Below are 23,505 nucleotides of genomic sequence, written 5' to 3'. Positions count from 1 at the left end.
ACCGAACAGAACGGACTTCACCAGTCGGAGCTCTTAGGCATAAATGCACATTTCTTGTTCCCGATGCTCCCCTCAGCTATGAACCTTGATGAGGAATGCAGGACAGGAAGTTCCTTCTCTTCTTCCCCTCCCACAACAGGTATCTTCCAAAAAGCTAAGGACCCAGACCCATACAGGAGAGGGCGTAGTTAAGGACCACAACCGATTCTCCTCTTATATCTGCGATCCGCCCAGGTCTCCCCCGCCTGCGGGGTAATGCCTCAACCCACCTCCCCTGCGAAGTGAGTGCAGTGCCACAGTGCAACAGCCTCGCAGCAATGACCCTAAATGATAAATGGGCTGTCGGCCACCGACTGGACCACGGCAGAACCACGCCACCGTTGGCACCACAGGAATGGCCACTGCCAGCAGATCAACCAAGAAGTGACGACTCCAGTAGCTTTTCTCAATTGTCCCAGAACTGGACGGATCTCCCACCTCTGGTGTGGCACCCCCTGTGGCACCTTGTTCTTCAGTTTCATTTTCATCATCGTCCTCATCATTCAACTCCACTACAGTGACACCAGCTATCTCCTCATGGGAAGAAGATCTCCTTGGTTGCGAGGTGTGAGGCTGTTCTACATCTGGTGATAATCCTTGGTGACTTGGACTCAACTCTTCTGTCTCTACCTTGGTTGATCCTGCTGATAGACCAACTTCTTGCTGCCTGTCTTCCATGTTAAGGTTTTCCAGTGTTGTCCCACCCTGTGTGCCTTGTCCACAGCATCTTCCAAAATTAAGGTCACCCAATGTCCCTGTGGATGTCTCTGGTAAATCGCACAGCTTACCTTGTGCTGCCTCCTCCACTGCACCCTGCACTTCCACCTCATTCCCTCCCTCTGAGCCCATTTGCGTCTGATGTTCTTCTTCTGCCAGGCTGATCAGTGTTGTTTCCTCCTGCTGATCCGTTGCTGCAGAATCCTTCTCTGTCTTCTCATTTTCCTGCTTTTCCCCCTCCTCCACTCCCTCTTCTCCCCCACACAGAGGACTTTCCATGGAACAAGCCACAGTAGCAGACCGTGGTAAAGGAGGGACCGGTGGCGTTTTGGAGGCCGGGATCGGCTCTGTGGCCGTGCTCATCATCGTCGCTGTCATTATTGAAGCTGTGGTGGTGATGGAGTCCAGCTCCTCTTCCCCCTCATCAGACATCCAGGTTGAGGTGGGGCTGCAGGCCTGGGAGCGGAAAGTGCGTTGCTCTGCAATGGTATCAAGATCAGAGGGGTAACCTGCCGTTGCAGGGATGGGGCAGCTTTCAGTTTGAATGCCTGTCTCCCGCAGGGGGTGCAGGTAGAGGTGGTGGTGGGACAGGCAGGGATGGCTCATACAACCCACTCCACCGTGACTGCAATGAATGGGTGCTAGCCGCTCACCAGTGCACAGCTTCTCATAGGTGGCGGAGTGGGGCATAGTGTGGGCTACAGAGTGGGACAAATTTTGAGGGAAAGACCGAGGTAAAGTATGGGAGAAGGTGTGAGGCAGGGAGTTGGGCAGAGAATGGGGAAGAGAGTTGGGCAGAGAGTGGGGAAGATTGTGGGGAAGATTGTGGGGCAGAGATTGAGGTAGAGAGTGGGGCAGAGTTTGGGAAAAGGTTTGAGCGTAGGAGTTGAGTAAAGATGCTGTTTCCTCAGAGAGGAATGCGGCCTCTAAGAGCAGGTCAGCCCGGCTGGGGACGCTGTTCTCCCCACAGCACACAAAACCGCTATCCTGGGTGCCGTCACCTGACAGACCAGGAAAGTCATTGCTGTTCCGGTCCGCAAGCCCTTGGTCGCTCAGCTTAGTGTAGGTGGAGCTCCGGGTCAGAGAACGGGCTGGGCTACAGTCGCAGGAGCAAGACCCTCTACCTCCTACTGATGGTTTGGGTATTCCCCCTGGACTTTCCCCTGATACCGATGCTGGTGCAGAACCTCCAACACGGGTCCGACAGCCTGGTATGGCTTCCCCTTCCTTCGCTAATCTAGCCTGGGCTAGCTCCATGCTGAGCAAAAGGTTCTCAAGCTTGTTGTTCTGAGCGTTGATGTCCTGAAAGTACTTCTGGACCCCTACGTCGCCACTGAGCCCCCCTGCATCACTGAGTGTGGCGCGAACAGTGTCCACAGCCTGTTTGAGCTGCTGGATCTCCTGCCGTGCCTCTTTCAGGGCCAGCTGAGCCTCCACGCGGTGACATTCCTCCTCAACCCAGTCCTCCTGCATCCTGTATAACTGCCCTCTCAGTTCATCTATCTCTGTGTCCCTAAGAGGGTACAAAAGGAGAGGAGAAAGGGGAGAAAGAAAAAACTATGAGAATCAAGATATTAGCCTTAGGGTTAGGATTAGAACAAGTCAGACAATTTAAGAACTGACTTTCTGGCCAATAGTGATAATCTCTATTTCTATCTCAGTATCTCACCTGTCTTGGAGAGTGGTGATGGTTTCGTTTAGCCTGGCCCGCAGGTGTCGGATACACACCTCTTTCTGCTGCAGCGGTGTGAGGTACTGCTCTGGTGGAGGGGGCCGGATACCATGGTTGTCCGTACATGAGTACTTCTGATGACGTCTAGGACACAAGCATATGAAAGATGTTTCTGGAGTTCTTTAGAACTGATTTCACTTCAGTGATGCATTTCATTTTTTGATATGTCTAGCATGTATGGCTAGGTAATGAACCTCTACTTTTTCGGTAGGAACCAAAATGTTTCTGTAGCATTGACTCTAAAACACTGTCAATACGTAAGCTATCATTGAACATCTGCTCAGGTTTATAGCCATAGTTTAATTATGCTCTGTCAAATAGTTCCTGATTAAAATTTTTAAAAAATTACAATTTTAGAATGTATTCTATTTTAGGTACATTATCTTTGCAAAGTGTAATGTGTTATTCCATTTGAAATTTGAGAATTTCGGGCCTTTTTTTTGTTAAATTTTCACAAACTTTTACTCCCAGGAACTACTTTTCAAGGAACTAAGAGGTTCCTTCAGCCCATTGATGGGCTGAAGATTAGGCAATTTAGTCTGCTGAACGTATGAAATACGACACCTGTTTTTAAATCGGTTTTCTGATGTCTTACCCTTTAGTGGGGCTGCAGTCGCTGCCCTTACAAGAGCCTGAGTTGCTGCTGCTGCTGAGGGATGTGTTGCCATGGGGATCTCTGTTACTGGGTGCGGCCGGTGTCCGCCTGGTTCAAAGTAAGAGGAGACATGTTAATCATTGACGCCATGAAACCAAACTCCAACCAACGAAGTGACGGTGAATTCTGTGAGCTGTTGAGCAGACCATCGCGACAGATTAAAAAAACACATATCATTAAAGACACAAATAGAACAATCCAGGTCCACTAACATGCCAATACAACACCAAAATGCACATATATATACACAGACACATTACAAAACAGTTCTGACTTAGAAACAAGGACACAGGCATTCGGGCACTCACAGTGATGTGGCTTTTTTTTAACAAAGGGAATGTGCTCAAACCAAACTACAAATCCAAATATATTAGGCATTCCTCAAAAGAAACAAAGTGAGGATGTCTGACACTAAAGAGTATGAAAAAAATAAAAGACAACGAAAAAAAGAGAATTGAAGAAGGAAGTAACAGGTCAGACTAGACGTGATGCTGTGGAAACAATTCTGTCAATATTGGAACACCATGAGACATTCACAGCAGTGCAAACGGTGTCATCATTCCCATGCTACAAGAAGTAAACACTGATTGTGAGGAAAGAAGAGGGGACTCAGGACAGACCGAGCACGAGGGGTCGAGGGAGAGTTTGTTGAACGGCTGTGGCGATCCGGAGACTTGTTTGAAGCGTATCCTTTCGTCGGCGACTTGGTCGATGCGTAGCCTTTGGTCGGGCGCATTGAGACCATATAGCCTGTCTCCATAGGGACGTAGTCTAGTTCTATGAACCTGCAGTAGTCAAACCTGATCAGGCGGAGACAACAGGGTGTTAAATGACAGAGGACAGCAGGGTACCACACCAGACTGATACAGTGTGCATGCTTCAAATGTGGGCTCTGTATTGAGGTGAGACGAAGCGCTCTAGCAGATAGCATGTCTTAGGATTCACCTAAGTCATTCAGAGCCTCAGATGCAGGCAGATGCTAAATATGAACAAGCACTCAAACACTGATAGGGCCCAGGAGAGGAAGCTCTCTAAAAGCTTTACAAAGGAAAGTAAGATTGCTCTGCTTTAATCGTTTAGGCTGCTCTCTTTGGCTTCTGATGTATGTAACAAACATCTAGGTGGAGGCATTTGCAGCCATGAGGCCTTTTACTGGCACAGAACAAAGTCTAGCGCTATGCATCCTAAAACAAAAGAGATGAAGTGTTCTGAGAAGAGAAGCATGGGAGCAGCGACAACAGCATTAGCTTTTATTCATAATAGCCTCTTCATCCAGAGCATTCAAATTCAAACAAGCCTTCACACAAATGTCTCTACACACAGCAGATTGCATAGGGTAGACATCAAATACATAATCAAACATCAAATTTAACCTCCAAAACATCCGATACATCCCAAACGATTGCCAGAACATGTGAGGACAAGTTTTTTTGCTTTGCTAATTTGTGAATTGACTGTGTAAAGACACACAGGTCACTTCAATTGTCACAATAGCGTCAGATTCGGCCTGCTGTGAAATGATAAAGACCAATATAACAGTTTGGACTATCAATAATCCCTGCTTTGTCTCCACACACTGCCAGGGAAAATGTCATCTTCTTCTTCTTCTTCTTTAGAGTAACCACTGCTGAAAATAACTTTGCTCTTTCCTCAGCCAATGATATAGACAACCTGATCCTGCACTATGAGGCAAGATTACAATTTATAATTTAAAAGACCAATTTGGGAAATGGGCTTATTTGCTCTTGTGCTTTTAGAGTCAGAGAGGATCTATTAGATTCCCTGGTCTGTCCTTTAAATGTGTCGCTAGAGGCAGGATGTGATTAGCTTAGCTCAGGGTATAGACTGGAATCAGGGGGAAACAGCTAGCCTGCTAGACGTTTGTAGACAACAGAGGTTCCAGCTAAAAAGTTGCAGGGCAATAATATTGATAACTGTTAAAAATAACAAGGCTTTTAACATCTAATTAAATTGCTGTCGTGGTTGCCAGTTTGTCAGAAATGCTCAATGAGAGACTATACTGAGATACAGAATGCTAGTGGAATGGAGGCTAACCTGGATGTGATGTCTAGACATATAAATTCATCATTTTTGTTTGCAGATTAAAACATTTTTGAAAAGTTGTGCTCATTACAGAGCTTTAGAGATGCTGGTAGATGGATTTTTTTAGCCATTGATTTAGTTGTTTCCCTCTGCTTCCGGTTATTATGCTAAGCTAAGTAGCCCGCTGACCCTAGCTTCATGCTGAACGTTCAAAAAGAAGTGTAGAGGGGGACGGATCTTCTCTTCTTACTCTTCCCAAGAGCATTAATAAGCACATATTCTAAAATGCCAACCTCTTCATCTTAGAGACCATGTAAAACCACATATATCATCAACATGATAATATTGGAAAAAACCATTGCTACCATCCTGATAAAGAAAATAGAGTTGCTGAGTATCACAGTATAGGTATATCAGTGGTAGCCAGGAGGAGGAGGGGTGATCTGTGATGGGCAACTTCTGTCAAAGCATTCTTTGCCTATAATATATATTGCAATTTTTTAAATTATCAGCGATGTTGTATGTCACATAGTGATAGTTACTTTAAACTGACTGTTGCCCAATCACTGGCCTCCACAGAGGGAGGAGGGGACAAGCGCGACCACTCGGAGCAGCCATGGAGGATTTCACACAGGACCCGATAACTCCACGCCACCCCATTGTGATAAAAAAAAAAGGAACTCAGTGACTTTATGGAATTTTTCACCATGCATTGACTTTATTTGACACACATGTACATCTATTTCTTTTTGTTGGGCTAACCCAACTTCTGGTAAGAGTTGTGCTGAGTTAACGTGTCCTGTGTGAAACCATAAGGGAGGAGGCCAGATATTGACTACTCTGTAGTTCTTTGAAGATCAATATGTGACAAAAGCCAAGACAGAACAGAAACAGGCAAAGGGAAGCAGCTGAAGCAGTGAGCCTGGAGGGGGTGGAACACACAGTGAAACAGGTCTGTCAGTCTATGGGGCCCATCTGCTGGGATGGAACCCTCGCCTGGACTCTGGAGTGTTGGTGGCAGTTGTAGAGAGGCCATAGGAGCCGAGCGGAGTCAGGTGTTGGTCAGTGCGAGTGGGTAGAGTACAGAAATAATCCTTAATGCTGTGGTTTGTTTCTGGTAGAGACAGAGACTTTGCTCAAGACTCATCATTTTAGAACAATCATATCTCATTTTTTAAATAAACTGAGATGCACATTCTCATTTCGGGCATCGCCGGTGTCTCACCAACTCTCCGCTGTGGAACTGGTTAATGTTCATAACAAACTTGGTGCGGTTGATCAAGTGGCTGTGGTGAACCAGTGATCACTTGTGATCACTGTATGCTTCCACAGCACATTGGTGCCATTTCTACTGTGCATGTAGCCTCTAAACACAACTTCTTAAATTCTAGTACACAAATTTACATAGTAAATTTATTAATGTACATGTAAGTGGTGCGTTCAAGTGCACTACGACACACACACACAGAAGTCTGTGCTTTTTTTCTGGTCTTGTTTTAGTGGCTACAATACATGCCAGAGCGACAGCTACTGCTACTGAGCATGCTCTCTGAGACTGTTACTGAAGTGTGTCTCACGCAGGGGGCGCGGGCACAGGAATGGCCACCGACGCCGCTGCTGCTGGTGCAGCCGCCCCCGTTCCCGACCCAGACGCCGGCTTTGGCACCGGGACGGGCGAGGACGCCAGTATTTGCTGCAAACGGCGTTTGGGCTGCAACGCCTTCAGAGGGTTGAATCTGAGGAAAAGAGACGAAAGAAAGGAGGACACCATAGCTACAGATTGAACGGTCTGCAGCTACAGTGGATATAAAAAGTCTACACACCCCTGTTAAAATGCCATGTTTTTGTGATGTAAATAAATGAGACCAAGTTAAATCATGTCGGAACTTTTTCCACCATTAATGTGACCTATAACGTGAACAATTCAATTGAAAAACAAACTGAAATCTTTTAGGGGAAAAAATAAAAAATAAAAAAGTAAAATAATGTGGTTGCATAAGTGTGCACACCCTCTTATAACTGGGGATGTGGATGTGTTCAGAATTAACCAATCACATTCAAACTCATGTTAAATAGTAGTCAGTACACACCTGCCATCATTTAAAGTGACTCTGATTAATCCCAAATAAAGTTCAGCTGTTCTAGTAGGATTTTCCTGACATTTTCTTAGTTGCATCTTACAGCAAAAGCCATGGTCCGCAGAGAGCTTCCAAAGCATCAGAGGTACCTCATTGTTGAAAGGTATCAGTCAGGAAAAGGGTACATCATCAAGTGGAGAAAATATGGCACAACAGTGACATTACCAAGAACTGGACGTCCCTCCAAAATTGATGAAAAGACGAGAAGAAAACTGGTCAGGGAGGCTTCCAAGAGGCCTACAGCAACACTAAAGGAGCTGCAGGAATTTGTGGCAAGTACTGGCTGTGTACTACATGTGACAACAATCTCCCGTATTCTTCATATGTTTGGGCTATGGGGTGGGGTGGCAAGACGGAAGCCTTTTCTTACGAAGAAAAACATCCAAGCCCGGCTAAATTTTGCCAAAACTTACATGAAGTCTCCCAAAAGCATGTGGGAAAATGTGCTATGGTCTGATGAAACCAAGGTTGAACTTTTTGACCATAATTCCAAAAGGTATGTTTGGCGCAAAAACAACACTGCACATCACCCAAAGAACACCATACCCACAGTGAAGCATGGTGGTGGCAGCATCATGCTTCGGGGCTGCTTTTCTTCTGCTGGAACCGGGGCCTTAGTCAGGGTGGAGGGAATTATGAACAGTTCCAAATACCAGTCAATTTTGGCACAAAACCTTCAGGCTTCCGTTAGAAAGATGAAGATGAAGAGGAATTTCACCTTTCAGCACGACAACGACCCAAAGCATACATCCAAATCAACAAAAGCATGGCTTCACCAGAAGAAGATTACAGTTTTGGAATGGCCCAGCCAGAGCCCAGACCTGAATCCAACTGAACATCTGTGGGGTGATCTGCAGAGGGCTGTGAACAGGAGATGCCCTCGCAATCTGACAGATTTGGGGCTCTTTTGCAAAGAAGAGTGGGCAAATATTGCCAAGTCAAGATGTGCCATGCTAATAGACTCCTACCCAAAAAGACTGAGTGCTGTAATAAAATCAAAAGGTGCTTCAACAAAGTATTAGTTGAAGGGTGTTCATATTTATGCAACCAGGTTATTGTAAGTTTTTTATTTTTTATTTTTCCCCCTAAAAGATTTCAGTTTGTTTTTCAATTGAATTGTTCACGTTATAGGTCACATTAAAGGTGGAAAAAGTTTGGACATGATTTATCTTTGTCTCGTTTTTTTACATCACAAAAAACCTGGCATTTTAACAGGGGTGTGTAGACTTTTTATATCCACTGTACGTACAGTGTTGCCATACCTTTAAACTACTACAACCATCACACGTCTTGGCTGCAGTATTTGGAGGATTTATCACTTAAACACATGTCCCACACTTAGTATAAGTGAATTATTGGCAACAAAGTATTATTGACGTACACTTAGGTAGTGATTCTTCGGATGCCCACCAACATCAATGCCAAATAGGCTCTCCATATTATTAAAGTAGTGACTTTGTAAAACTAGATACCTCAGTATTAAATGAATGTGGAACAATATTGTATGCATTAGGTTGAAATTATACATTCTGTACACAATTGTATTGCAGCATTTGCATTGCAAAGTGAAAATATTTGGACTGAGGCTTAATTGATGTGGAAAAAGTCATCACCGGTCACTACAGACAACTAAACCTCATTACATGACCTTATGCTTTAACCTGTGTCCATTAAACAGGCCACGGACGTCCAGTAGCTGTAGGCGAAAACACATCAATATACTCAATAAACTGTTCCCAGGTTGCAGTGAACTGGCTGTTCACATCAGTGTGAAAGAGGTTGCTGACAACCCCTAGTTCATTCAATGATACCACAGCTCCCCCATCAAGACCAGAGCTAAATGATCTTCTCATCGTCCATGGCAGAAAGAGAGAGGGAGAAAGAGAGAGGGAGAAAGAGAGAGCTGAGTAAGAGTTGAGGGTACCACTTTCTATATGTTAAGGGGGGATTTAAGTTGTAAATCATTGACTTTTTTCGACATACTATGACTTTTTTAATGACTTTTTCAACGTACTACAAATATGCTCTAAGGGAATGAACTAGTGGTGGTGTTTTGTTTGTTATGTGTTTGTTTTGTTACAGATGGGCTACAACTGAATTTCGTTTTTCATCCCTGTGTTGATTAATGACTATAAATGATCCTTGAAGCCTTATGACTTAATTCAACTTAGTATACCATGGCATTCTTTGACATAAGAAGAAAGTCATAAAAACCTTTTTATATTTTTTTCGACATACTATACCATGACCTTTATCAGATCTCTTTCAACATACTATACTATGACTTCTTAATGTACTCTTTTATATATACTATAGTATGACCATGACATTTTTTCTAAACATATATTTCTATGACTTTTTCTTTTACTATTCGACGTAATATACTACACGTTTTTTTCGACATACTTTAATATTACTTTTTTGACTTTTTTTGACTTACTATACCATGAGTTTTTTTTCGAAATGCTATACTATCACTATTGTTTTCATTTTTTTAGACATAATATACTATGACATTTTTTTAAAAACTTTTTTCAACATACTATATTATGACTTTTTCTGAAATGCTAAACTATGATTTTGTTTTTCCTTTTTCCAACATATTATACTATGACAATTTTTTTTTTTACATACTTTAATATTAAATTGTTATGCCTTTTTTTCAACAAACTATACTATGACCTTTTTAATGACTATGACTTTTTGGATATGCTGTACTATGACTTTGTTGACTTTCTTTAAAATACTATGCTGTGTTTTCCCGACATACTATAATATGACTTTTTAAATTTTTTCGATATACTATACTATACATTTTCCAACCTACTATATTATGACATATTTATTAGTTTTTTTCGACATGCTATACTATGACTTTTTAAATGACTTTTTTCGACACTCTATATTATAACTTATTATGACTTTTTTGACATTATATACTATGACCCTTTCCGACATACTATACTAAAAAAAACATTTCAACATACTATGACTTCTTTCACCATACTATACCATGACTGTTTCAACTTTTTTAGACATACTCTGATTTTTTCCAACATGCTATGCTATGAGTTTTTTTATGACTTTATTATGACGTTTTGATGAATGAAACAATATTTTCCTGCTTTTTTTCCTACTTCAGAAGGGGATTTGTTTGATTAATCGTTAACAAATCCCCATCCACAGAGCATACACAGTATACATTTACTCACCAAATTATACTAATACTATGCTAAAAAGGTTATGTCAAAGGGTTCAATTTGTGAATTTGACAAGGTGCAACAAAATTAAAAAAGATTAACACTCAACAAAGGAGTACGACATGAAGACAAAATGTAGAAAAGGTCAATTGGTAAGATATATTAATAGACACAGTGCAGCTCCACATACTCAGCTGCAAAGAAGAAATTATGATTACGTTTTGTAGTTTTATGACACATGAGATATAAGACAATGGTACAACTCATAATGCGGAAAATATAAACATTTTATGTGGAGGCTTTATGTGTACAGGCAATTCATAATAATATTTAACAAAAGAACACTTGCATTGGTTAAACAATAAATGTTTAACCATGTTTAAACAAGAATTTAAAACAGCAGGCAACTTCACTCAGCTGTACAACGTATCCACATACCAGTGTTCATATGATATCTTATAAAAAGTTATTAAGTTATTGTTAGGAACTTTCAGCAGGAACTAGGAACCTTTTGACAAACTCATTGCGTTTTGACTGCATAAACCAGGGACATTTTAAACCCCAACCAGGCCCTGGATAGGGGGCAATACTTTTTGAAAGTACAGGAACTTTCAAAGTTTGCAGGAATGACGTCTCTGATTTGTGAAAACACACACAGCGCTGCAGCTTTAACTCATGAACCGCTTCATTCCCAAAGCAGGGAGGACTCTAGTATCGATCCAAGGACGAGGAGAGAGTTGAAAATCTCTTTTCAGGAACTTTTCAGAAAAGCGCTGGCAACACTGTAAACAATGACACTGTAGAAAATGGTGGGCAGTCTTGTTTTTGGCCATGTCTGTCTGTCTGTCTGTCCGGAGCTTTATATGTCAGACAGACACTTTCATAAAGACCAAAAAGCACATTTGTAGGAGCAGATGGACCGGGCGGACACTGAATGCTGCTGCTGGGTGCTTATAGTGGCTTACACCTGGTCTTGGACGGATTGTGCTTCTTGTTCTAACGTTACGTCTGTCAGGTTGAGCGGGGACAAGCTCATCCATACAAAGTATGAAGTAACCTCTGGTTGGTGTTCATGGTGAAAAAACAAAGTCAAACAATTATATAGTAGCCCAATGGATAATAAAAGTAAAGGGGCAGTGATAGTCTATAATACAAAGGTGGTTAAAGTTGGGAGATGTTGTCAAGATATTGTTGTCATAAAACAGAGTAAAAAAACACACGCTTTTCTGCCCAAAAAAGACTCTATGCCTAGACATGCCCTTAAGTGAGAAGTCGGGTCATTTTCTTAAATACTTCTATACAATCCAACTTTTCTTTGCAAGTTTAAGGCACTTCTGCACTTAAACTGCAGTTTTCATAACCGACAGATTGACGTCATAGAGATAGGAGTCATTTTCAAATTTAACAAAGTATTATTTTGCCGGTCAGAGCTGACTTCCTAATCTAAGACACTTGATAAACACAGGACCTGGTCCTCTCACATTACAATATGCAATGACGGAGGTTAACACTTTCCTATCCTGGGGGTGTTTCATTTCAACTGTGGCTATCTTACTGAACACCCTAACACTGGCAGCACAAAACAGGTAACAGGTCCTCATTGGCCACCTACCGGCGAGAGCCCAACCCAGACCTCCGATTGGCTGGAGCAGGGGCAGACATGGGTCCACACAACCTTTAGCGTCTTCTGTCCTCACTTTGTCTCGCTGTCCTTCAGCACAACGCTGAGAGCCTGGAGGGAAACACAGACATGACCAGTGAGTGAGTGACTGACCACACACACACACACACACACACACACACACACACACACACACACACACACACACACACACACACACACACACACACACACAGGATGAGTTTTGCTGACTGCCTCTGCGTTTGGCTTTGGATGTCTCATCATCAAAGGCAGGACAACGGGGTGCAGCAGCCAATCACCTCCCAGCTATGTGGGAGACCTAACCATCATAATAGCTCATCTGTCTCATCTCCGGCCAAATACCGGTGAGAGGGGCAGAAGTAAGCACAAAGGGAACTGAAATTTGCAACCAGATCTGTACGTGAGGACAGATACCTTCATGCTAAGTTTTGGCATGTGTGTGACCTTATGGGAGAGTAACCATTTGCCCCTCAGACACACAGACGTGGCTGTCTGGATGAAGGGAGACAAGGACATAAACCTTTAATCATCATCCCTGACAGTGACCCAAGCTCACCCTGCCAATACGTTGCTGAAAAGGCCAAATGCGAATGTGTTCCTGCCACAGCCGTGGGATTGACGGTGTATGTGAGATAGAGAGGCACGATAAGGAGCGAGAGACAGAGATAGAAGGACGAGAGGAGGATGACTCGCATCAATAATAGATCACACAAAAGTCAGTGTGCTCTCGAGTGCCAGGTTTGTGTATGTGTGCAAAGGCAAGGCACCTGCTGTAAGTCACCTTCCTGCTGTAACACCTCGACACGCTGCGATGTCTCTGTGCCGACCATGACCGAGCCAAGAAAAATGAACCACGTCCTCTTTCTCACCACAGCCAGTGAACGAGGTGGATTAATAGAACTAAAGCCTAGTGTTGTCATCTCTCTCTGCTGCATAACTTCAAAAAGATGTTATTCATTCAAATCCTCTTAATACTATGAAGCTATCTGCTGTATAACTTTATTCATATCTGAACTACTTTTATGTATCTGGCATTGATTCTCTGCTCTCAATCATTTTTTTTTTTTTTTTTTTTTTTTTTACAGCATTACTGCTTTGATTGGATTCTAAATAATTACCAGATGCCAGAGTGGAAATGTGTGTTTGCTTGTGTGTATGTGTTTACACATATGCTATATCTTATGGAACAAGTTGTATATTGTTATCAAGTCTGTGAGAATAAACTAAATGATGCCATTTAAGAACATGTGTTTAACAAAATTTCTGTTTGACAAACTGGGCATGTAGTTACTTAGTTGCATTACGGGAAGTGTAGGATCCTGATGTACTTTCAAACAGAGTATGCCTACATCAGCCCCACATTCCAAGCAGCTAACACAACACAATTATCCAGCTATAACTCCTATAAAATTGGAGTTTAAATGTATGAATTACCCTATAATCATAGTTTGTACAACGTAACCAGGAACCCTGGCCAGCTGCTGCAGCTTCTGTGCTGCTCCTCATAGGTAACAGTGGAAACACAGGTATATATGTTTTCAAGATGTCTGACTATTTCTTTTGATTTCATTTAAGAATATTCTAAAAAGGAATTTAACTGTTTGTTCCAGGATATATTTATATATAAAATATAAGTATCTGTTCCGTGCTTCCAGCTTCATTTATGGTTTAGCTAAAGTACAAATCAGTTTTGGCCAAACAGGCTCAAGTTGTGGAATTTGTTTGTTTGATTTAAGTGAATGGAATTATATATTGTCAAAGATATTTATCTGATTATTCTAATAAACTTGTTAATAGCCTGGCATAGAACGGCACACAGTATCCATTGTCGGCATGACTTTTATCAGGAGCTGGACATAACTATAGAGATGTATATGAGCCGTGTATTTACATTGTTATCAACTGTACATTTATAAAAAAAAATCATAAGGTTTTATGTATACTGTAAAGGTTTTGTCATATGTTTGTTGGGGGAAGGATCACTGCTAAACAGACAAATGATCAGAATTCTGCATCCTCAATAACCTGATTCATTAACTGACTGTTTCTCTCACTGTGCTTTTAAAAATAATAAACTAGTGTATTAATAAAACTTTGACCACCTTTAAAGCAAAAATATGTTTTTTCATTGGCTGTGACAGTGCAGATGTCACACTGGGTCACAGAACCGCCTCCTAGTATGGGCCTCTCGCATTAATATGCATGGGGAAACATACACACATGAAAGTGCACGTGAACACACAGATATCAGACCTGTATGATATGTGTGTGTATGCGTGCTGCACAATTTTTTTCAGCTTGTTTGTGAAATCCAGAATAAACAGGTCTAATGACACCAAATCCTGTCCAATTATTGCCTTTTACTTTCTATCAATTATAAATCTGTTTAATCAGCCTATAATAAGGTTATGTAACAAAGTATGTCAATAGGGAATCAAACAGATGAAGAGGAAACAAAGCGAGCAGGGAACATGAATCCTGCAGCCATTCTTCAGCTGCTGCTACTGTTCAGATAAAAGCTACAGGGAATATGACAGTCTGACGACAATAATGAACTAATTAATAACTTTTCAAATACGCACACATGAGTGCACACCTCGACAAAGACTTAATTAAATTAGAATTAAAATCTCAGTCATGTCGGTTTCTTACCAGACTAAATGTAAATATGGCATAATCATGACTGGGAAAAACAGTGGATGAATATTTGTTGTCTACTGTGTAACAGTATTCATACTATTGGATTTTCTTTTTTTCCCAATGAATTTCACTTTTACAAGTGTACTCTATAGAGTGTGACTTAGGCCTTGGAAAGCAGTGTGTTCTCCAGCTCTGGATGCCGTCACAACAGATGAAACAACATCAGAGCACATCATACAGGATTTATTAAGTTAGGCCTGTTATGCAACACCGTCACCAGCCACGGGCAGCCCGAGTGCGGTATCCACACGCAAGCAGCTTCTGTGCTGACGCGAAGGAAACACAGAGGTGGAGAAAAGAGATGCTGGCTGAGGGAGGGGAGAAAAAGGAGTTCGAGGGAGAGGGTACTGGAGAGAGGGAAGCCAATGAGATGAGAGGAAGAGGAAGCGGCACGTGTCACCTTGTGAGGGTCAGAAAAGTGGAGAAAGACAGGTGGAGTAGATGAGGAAAGGTTGCCAGATAGGCAGCACAGTTTAATCTGGACACACACACACACACACACACACACACACACACACACACACACACACACACACACACACACACACACACACACACACACACACACACACACACACACACACACACACACACATTTCATCTCCCTTTGTGTCTGCAGCAGAGGACACACTGCAGTCTCTCTTATGAGAGGCAGCGTGTTAATGCGTTCTATGATCTAATGACCTTGACTAATCTCTGTACATCTAAAACAACTGCACGGTTGGTGCACAGAGAACATGTGCAAAAGGAATAATGAAATCCGGGCGGAGCAGACACTGCGGTAGTAATGCAGTTCATGGCGTGCACATAGGCTGGACAGGGTGGGGAAGGAAGGGGGAGTGTATGTGTGTGTGTGGGACAGTGTGACTCACTCAATCCAGCTATGATTAAAAGCTTCCTGATCTCACAGAAATACAATAACCACGACCTCCTAACAGGGTGTTGCACGCAAACAATTCTGATGGAAAGTCAATTGGGATCCTTTGTTGTACATAAACTAAAACACATCCATGTGAATACACAAAGCTCTGAGCTGGTGACCTATAATAAACAGTGATTATTAGTGAGGTGAGGTGAATATGTCAAACAAGCACAGGACTTTCAACCACCAGACCGGTGTTCGTGTCCCAATGAGTTGTTGAGTTATTGTTACGTTATGTTAAGGATGTGTTTATGTATTTTGTTGAAAATTATATACTTATTTTAAGCCCAAACCTGACATTTAATTGGTTACGTGGTGGCGGCATGTGATTTTACACATGACATGCCGCCACCATATAATGCAACGTTAAGAGGCGTTGGTCATTTGGCGTATTTCTGTGAGATCACGTTGCTCCTTGAATTTTTGTGCATTCCCATCCGACAAACTTTGTTTGTGTGGTCAGCCCCTCTGGTCCTTTCCCAACTCTTTTGTCTGTATTCTCTATGCCTCTGTGTTTGTGTTCTTGTTGTGTCATGCAGAGATCAACATTGTGCTGAGTCAGGGCGCTGTGGTGAGTAGCCTGTCAGCGACTAGTCCTCGTGTACCTTGCTGACTGTTTGCTGTCATTAGTCATTCTTTGAAGGTTTGCGTAACAGTGCGTTCATGTGCACATCCATGTGTGTTTTCCAGGGCTGTGAGATTATATTGTGCATTATTTAAAGGAATAGTTTGCCATTTTAGAAAAAAGCTTATTCACTTTCTTGCTTAGATGAATAAGATGAGGCCATCTTTAACACTGTCATGTCTTTAAGCTAAATATGCTAAACTATAGCTTAGCAATTTATGTTCCTTGCCATAAAGAACGATTAAAATATGTTTGAATTTGGAAATAAAAATCACCAGCAGTAAAACATTCTGTTGTAGTTAATCAAATGTCTTTACTTAACTCATCAAATCAGGTCGTTTAGTAAGACTGTCAGATTGATGCAATACTTCCCAGCATGCATTGTATTTCGGTTGAAAATCTCCTGACAGCCTGTTTGTACTAATTTGAGGAACGTCCTGGTGGAGGTTTGTTGTGTGTCTTGTGTTCTGCTACTTCAGCACCACGGACAGCGCCGTGGATTTATCAACACAGGCTGCTGATAATTCAGGGCCATAGATTCTACCTGGCACAACCCTCAGTAAGACATCCAGGTAGACTAAGCATATTTCCCAAAATGTCAAACCCTTCATTTAACGCCTCACACAAAAATATAAATGTAGTTTACAGGTTTTTCACAATTGCTTACACATTAAAAGTGAATGTTTGGACAAAAAACCCTCACTGATGCACTACGCTAATTGAACATCAATCAGTCTACAAACAGACCTCAGGTAAGCTCAGCTTTTTTTTTGTGAGAACTCTTCAAACATAGAGGCAGTGAGAGCGAGACGAAGATGAGAGAATGAGGGGAGGAAAGGGTTGAGGAAGATAGAGAGAAGGAAGACAAGAAAATTTAAATCTCGATAAGACTATCCTAGAAAAACTGAGCGTTAAATAAAACAAAAATAAAAAGGGGGACGAGGGAGGACATTGCTTGAGATGTGGATGAGGGGATATGGCCAGACTCTAAAAGTGGGCGTCCACCATCCCTTCCGATATATATATTATTTTAACCTTTTGCACTGTTATTCTATTGTAGTTATTTTAGTTATTTTTTTAAACTATGCCATTTAAAAAAAAAATATTGTGGGGTTTTGATTGCAGAGTTTCATTTGGACATAAAAGTGAGATGTTTATCTACAAGTGCTGTGTCTTACTTGGTTTCTTTGTTTTTTCAAATAACTGTAAGCCAAAACACTTTTTCAATTTCTAACTGTGCACTGCATTCTAACTGTGTTTTCTTTATTATTATCTAGGTCTAGATGATACTATCTTTTCATGATTCATTATGTGTTTAAATATTGGATGACCTCTTAATTAGCTCACATAATACATTTTAAGTAGTGGCATCCGACCTGTTCCGTTGGTGTGAGAAGGATTAGCCGAGCACACTGGTACTGCAAGCTCGTAGCATTTCCATTCCTGTACACGATGTCCTAAACTCCATAAGTTGAGAAGCTCTAATTTGAGCTAAATAATACATCTGTAGGCTGAATGAAGCGCTGCATCTCTCAAGAGGCAAAGTGTATCTACCGACTAGGTGATCATGATGACTCATTCTCTCATCTGGACATGTTGCACAGTCAGCAGCTTCTATTAGCATGCTTTGTGGTACTCTAGGTTCTATAAATACCCACACATGTACAAGAACAAGATGAGGTGAGAAGTATGATTGTTAAAATGATATTTTCTGTCATAAAATATCTTGTGAACTTTGGTAAAAAATAATTTATGGTGTGTACGAGGTTTAGGTGAAATTAGATCATTAAAACCAAAGAAAATCTGGAGCCTGTGTTGATGAACCTGTTTGTTTGTCAGCTGTTGCCAGGTTTGATCCCTGTAGTCCACAGCAAGACACATGGGACTCTGTTTCATATCAAACACAGAGGTTAGTAAGTTACAGATAAAAGCCCAGTCTACTGTATTTGATGCTCTCTTTGTGTGATTGAAAAATGCTTCTTGTGTTTTAGAAAACAATAAAACACACATACATAGCACAAATCTTCCTCTTTCACAAATAACTAAGATGTATGCTAGCTAAGTAGCATATATAACAAGAAATAATAAGCAAATGAAAAATGTTGAAAATTATATATATATAAAAATTCTTCCAAAAAAGCTGAAATTTGAATTCTCAATTTTTTTGTCCAGGCTCATTATTGCCCCCTGAGTCTGGAGGGCATGAAACACCGAGTGTAACTATGGTTACTAAGAACCACTGTGTAGTGGGCGTTTATCTCCCATCAGCCACAAGCAGTGCCATTTAGTGACCCCTGCCAGGAGAACAGTAACAGCTGCCGGGTTGAGCCGACTGGTGGAAGTAGAGCTCAGGTTGTCCACTCAGTCACAAAATGTCATGATTCTCACTGTGGATGAACAGTGTAGTCAGTGAATCTTGTGTTTGCACATTTGTCAAGTAACCAAAAACACCGTCTTTTACAGAAAGAATCATTAAGACCTCATGCTGAAGCACGTAAACATTTGGCCAGTCTGCTTTTGAGCAGTTCATGTTCGTATAAACCGACCGTAGAATATCCTTCACCGCAATTACTCTGACAATTGTTGAAGCCACCAAAGTGGTTGCTCTTCCAAACCACAAGAGCAGTCTGGAGAGAAACGCCGTTAGTGCTTCGAGTTCCCTTCAAGCCTCTGTATCGCCGCAGACATGCGTGTAGTTCAAGATCGAAAGTGCAGAAGTGTGAGGTGGAAAAGAGTTGAGCATATGTTCACAACATTGCTTCTAGGAAATGTAGGATGAGAACGACATTCAGTAAAGAGCAGTGACTTTCCATTTTCACAGTGTACACAGATCAGGTCAATCCTGCAGAGTCACCCTACTGCTGCAGCGGATGCTGTCTAGCTTAGCTAAAATCCAGCAGAGCACAGCACATAAACTACAGCACGACTTTTACAGAACCATCAATCAACACTTAACACAGAGGGTGAGAGAGAAAAGGGGGAGGAGAATGTGATATAGCATATTTGACTAAGACTTGAACTTCCATTATTAACCATGGTTCTGATCTAGATTTTCTTGTTAATTTGTTTGACATTAAGCCCATCAAAGGGTTTCTTTCACAGATTTCTCACACCACGGTCTCAGTGGATTTGAACAACAATTAGCCCTCATTTGGCTGTTAGATCTGGGTAAAATGCACAAGGTGTTACATAAATCAGGTCAAATGCTCAAAATATCTTACTTGTGAGCCAAGCAGCAGCAATTAAAATCATGCCAGAGCGCTGCGGCCTAAGTGATCATGCTAATAGTCTGTGTGAACCATTCTTCTCAGGGGTGAGACGTGCAAAGAGCATTGAGGAAAACAGGAAATCAATATTCACAATCACGTTATGAGGCAGGAGGAGAGTGAGGACTACACTCATTCACTTTCTAAGTATACATCAGGCTCCATTCAGGAGGAAGATGATAGACTATGATATCAGAGAATCTTTTTTTATCCTTCTCTTTGTTGAAAATAGTAATACATCCTTCTTGTGATATGAGGAACCAACAGGTGCCTATTTACACAGTCAGCAGACACGGAGCAGTAATTCACATTTAAAGTTATGTCTATTGGACAGAAACATAGAAAGCCAGTATTTAATCTCTTTTAGCTTTTTTTTAATCTCGACCTACTACTGAGAAAATAGTTCCAACAGTTAGAAGTGGTGTTGATGAAAATGATAAGACTGAACCAACATTAAAGTTTCGGACAGTAGAACCAAAACAATGAGCTCAAAGACACTAAAGTCACACGAGTGACCCCTAACACATTTACGTCAACATAAAAGTATTGAGTATCGCAGCTTTAAGAAGGGACAAATCAACCAGTTACAGAGAGATTTGTGTTTAAATGTGAGAAAAGCTTAAAGCTGTTATGACCTTTATTTTTACATTAATTATGGATCACATGATTACTGGTACGTGACAGGATTCGCTCAAAGTCACAAACCCATATAGAATCATCACACGACTCTGCAGTTCACCCCACAGAGCTTTGTAAGGGTCAGCTCATCTTTTTAATATACAGGCTAAAGCCATCCGTCCATTAGGTACACTGCTTATACTTGATGGCCACCGGGATTAAGCCGATTCAAGATGTCACTGGGCGAGAGGTCGGGTACATCCTGGAAAGGTCGCCAGTCAATCACAGGGCTGACATATATACCCTTCTCCCACAAAAATAAGTCTGTTTAAACCCGGTTAAAACCTGCTACAAATAGGTAAAATAGATTTTTTTTTACGTCACATTTAAAGTCACAAGCGCTGGAAAACAGTGTTAGTAAATAGTAGAAAAGCAGCTTGGAGGCCAGTGAAAACACTATGGTGGTTACCTCTTTTTTTTCAAAAAATCTTATTCTCGCTTCCAAACTCGGTGCTGACTAATTTGGAACAATGTTCAAGCGCTGCTTAGACAGAGACAGACAGAATTCTTGGCTGAGATGACAAAGAGTTTTTCATAGTAGTAGTCATAGAATGGCGCCGGAAAAGAGGCAAATATTTGCGTTTCCTCCCGTCAGGTCTCCATCACAGCTGTAGGATCATTGGTCCCGGGATTAATTGGTCGATTGTATTTTTTCACACTAAAGACAAAGGCAAGATGATTGTGGATTGTGTTGGTCTAGTGAGAAAGGGGCTTTAGAGAAGGACAACTATTCACACTCACGTTCACATCTACTGTGATTACGGTGACAATTAACCTGATGTCTTTGGAATATATGGGTATACCAGAGCATCTGGAGGAAACGCACACAGGCACGAGGAAACCATACAAACTCCACACAGAAAGGCAAAACCACTTGCATGGAAATGCTGTTTCCTCCCCTGCAACATGAACAGCCATGGAGTTAAATGGCGTAATTAGCATTACAGCAAATAGTTCAGCGGAGACTGATTACTAGATGAGATGCACGCAAGAGAAATTAAAAACAACAAGCAGAATGAGGAGCTCAATAAAATAACTGAAATAAACTGTTGCATATAGTCCTGTGAGAACACTGCTGTGGAGTTACACTCTCAAGGACAAATCATTCTGTTTGTTAGAATTATCACAGGAGAAAAAAAAAAAGGGCAGAATTTGAAATATTTTCCCACCATGGGCGCATCTGAACAAACACCATGCTGTGAAAGCGATTGCCAAGTCACCATGGCGACGGCCCGTCCGCCACTTGTGTGGAACGTGAGCAGTAGGAGAGCTGCCATTGGCGGAGAGCGCTGAGGCTGAGGATGAGGATGAGGATGAGGATGGAGGAGCCTGCTGCTGGCAAGATGGCCATGCTGCAAAGGACAAAAGTGACCTGCACCAAAGGACAGTGAACAACGCTTAGCTTCGTCTCTCTACAGTCGAGGCATGTTGTGTTTCTGCTCTCCACACATTTCAGACACTGCACAGTCAGTATGTGGGCTTATAAATACATACTGGTTCGTATGCATGGGAAGAACAGGCCCTCGGGGGACAGGGTCAGGGGCACAAAGAGATCAAAACGAGTACAAACGGACTCAAAACAACAAAAAAGAAACACAAAATGATTATGAAAAGAGAAAAAACAACCATAACGCAGCTCTTTTCTGGGTGTATTGCTTCATTCAGGAATTGGATGAGGAGCCTTTTGTCTGTATTGTCTCATAGTCCGTCCGTGTTCATACGAGTGCGACTACTTTAATTGTGGAGCACTTTGCTGTATCCAAATGCTTAAATACTGACAATATTTGAAGTACAGGAGAATAAGATTTAGAAGACCATCAGTCAGTATTAGCCTTCAAAATAAAGCGGTTCTTTTCTGCCAAGGTTACTCAGGAACATCTGACAAAATAACTCAACCCTACACTTCATCCATCCATTCATTTATTCCTGAGTGTGTGCTGTGTTGTTGCATGAAGAGACAACATGCTATAGGAAAGTCAATGAACGCTGAGCTAAGCTGGTGCAGCCTCCTGGGAATTGGATAAAGCGTTGACTTTTCAATAATTCAGCTGCAACATTTGAAAGTCATACAGTAAAGAGAGCTGTGCATCTGCTACCAGTCAGGTGGGACCTGCGTGTTTAAGGAAAAAAAACAACCCAGAAATGCTGCAAGGTCAAACTGCAGCACCGGGCCACTCGTCACGACTTCCCTGCCTGCAGACATGGATGTCACTTACTTTAGGTTTAAGACACAGTGAGCTGTTTCTCCCTGTTCCCAAACCACCAAGACCATCACCATTACATATCTGATCACGTTGTGACGCTCACACCAGTGGACAGCGTGGATCTGGTACTGGGGGAAAAAAATAAAAAATAATATAATAATAATATAAAAAGGCCCCCAGTGGGAGTTGCATGCTCCAAACATGGGTGAGAAGACGCGTAAACATCTGCCCGAACGCACTGCGCAGCATCCCTCCATCAGCTGCGCCAACATAAACACACACAGCAGAGACAAGCTCTGGGCTCCCAGAGGAGGACAGCATCACGTTTCCTTCCTCATACTTACACCAGTTATGGAATATGTATAAAATATGTATAATCTATTTCCAATCCGCAGACGTTAGATGCTCTGCCGGTGCCACTGGTCCTCTCTAAAGGCCTCGCTTAGCTTACCTGCGACCCCTGTCCCCGTAACCACGTTAGTCCTGTCGCCGATCCATCGCTTTTCATCGTTTCTCCAGCGGTTCTTCGGCCAGAGCTCCGCTGGATGGAGCGGGTGATGCTGGCTCACACACCCGAGGGGGGAGAGAGAGAGGAGAGGAGAGGAGAGGAGAGGGAGGGAGGAGAGGTGGGCTGGGCCAGAGGAGAGGAGAGGAGGGGGGACGGGGACGCAAGAGGTGCGCTGGATGAGGATGGATGAGGATGGATGAGGGTGGATGAGGATGGATGAGGGTGTGTGGATGGAGACGTCCGCGTCACGTTACAGCGGCTTCTGTTAAAGGAAAACACACAGCCGGGAAGTTAGTTCTGATCAGCAATGTATATAATAGTGTTTATTACATTGCCACACATACACACACACACACACACATCACACATTTTTACATCACACACACACACACACACACACACACACACACACACA

The 23,505-nt window shown here is 42.1% G+C and overlaps 1 protein-coding gene across 1 annotated transcript; it reads right to left on the bottom strand.

Annotated features, from left to right (window-relative positions):
- Nucleotides 1-213: 213 nt before the first annotated feature.
- On the bottom strand, nucleotides 214-21,729 carry snphb (syntaphilin b). Its single transcript, XM_054608627.1, is given in 9 exon segments — nucleotides 214-1,446; nucleotides 1,630-2,269; nucleotides 2,426-2,572; nucleotides 3,084-3,215; nucleotides 3,833-3,943; nucleotides 6,764-6,922; nucleotides 12,222-12,256; nucleotides 15,105-15,195; nucleotides 21,599-21,729. Coding segments are annotated over 9 exon segments (2,679 nt in total).
- Nucleotides 21,730-23,505: the final 1,776 nt, after the last annotated feature.

This window comes from Anoplopoma fimbria, chromosome 12 (genome assembly GCF_027596085.1).
Source record: "Anoplopoma fimbria isolate UVic2021 breed Golden Eagle Sablefish chromosome 12, Afim_UVic_2022, whole genome shotgun sequence".
NCBI lineage: Eukaryota > Metazoa > Chordata > Actinopteri > Perciformes > Anoplopomatidae > Anoplopoma > Anoplopoma fimbria.
Note: the sequence above shows the minus strand (reverse complement) of the source record. Positions and strands in the feature narration are given on the sequence as shown.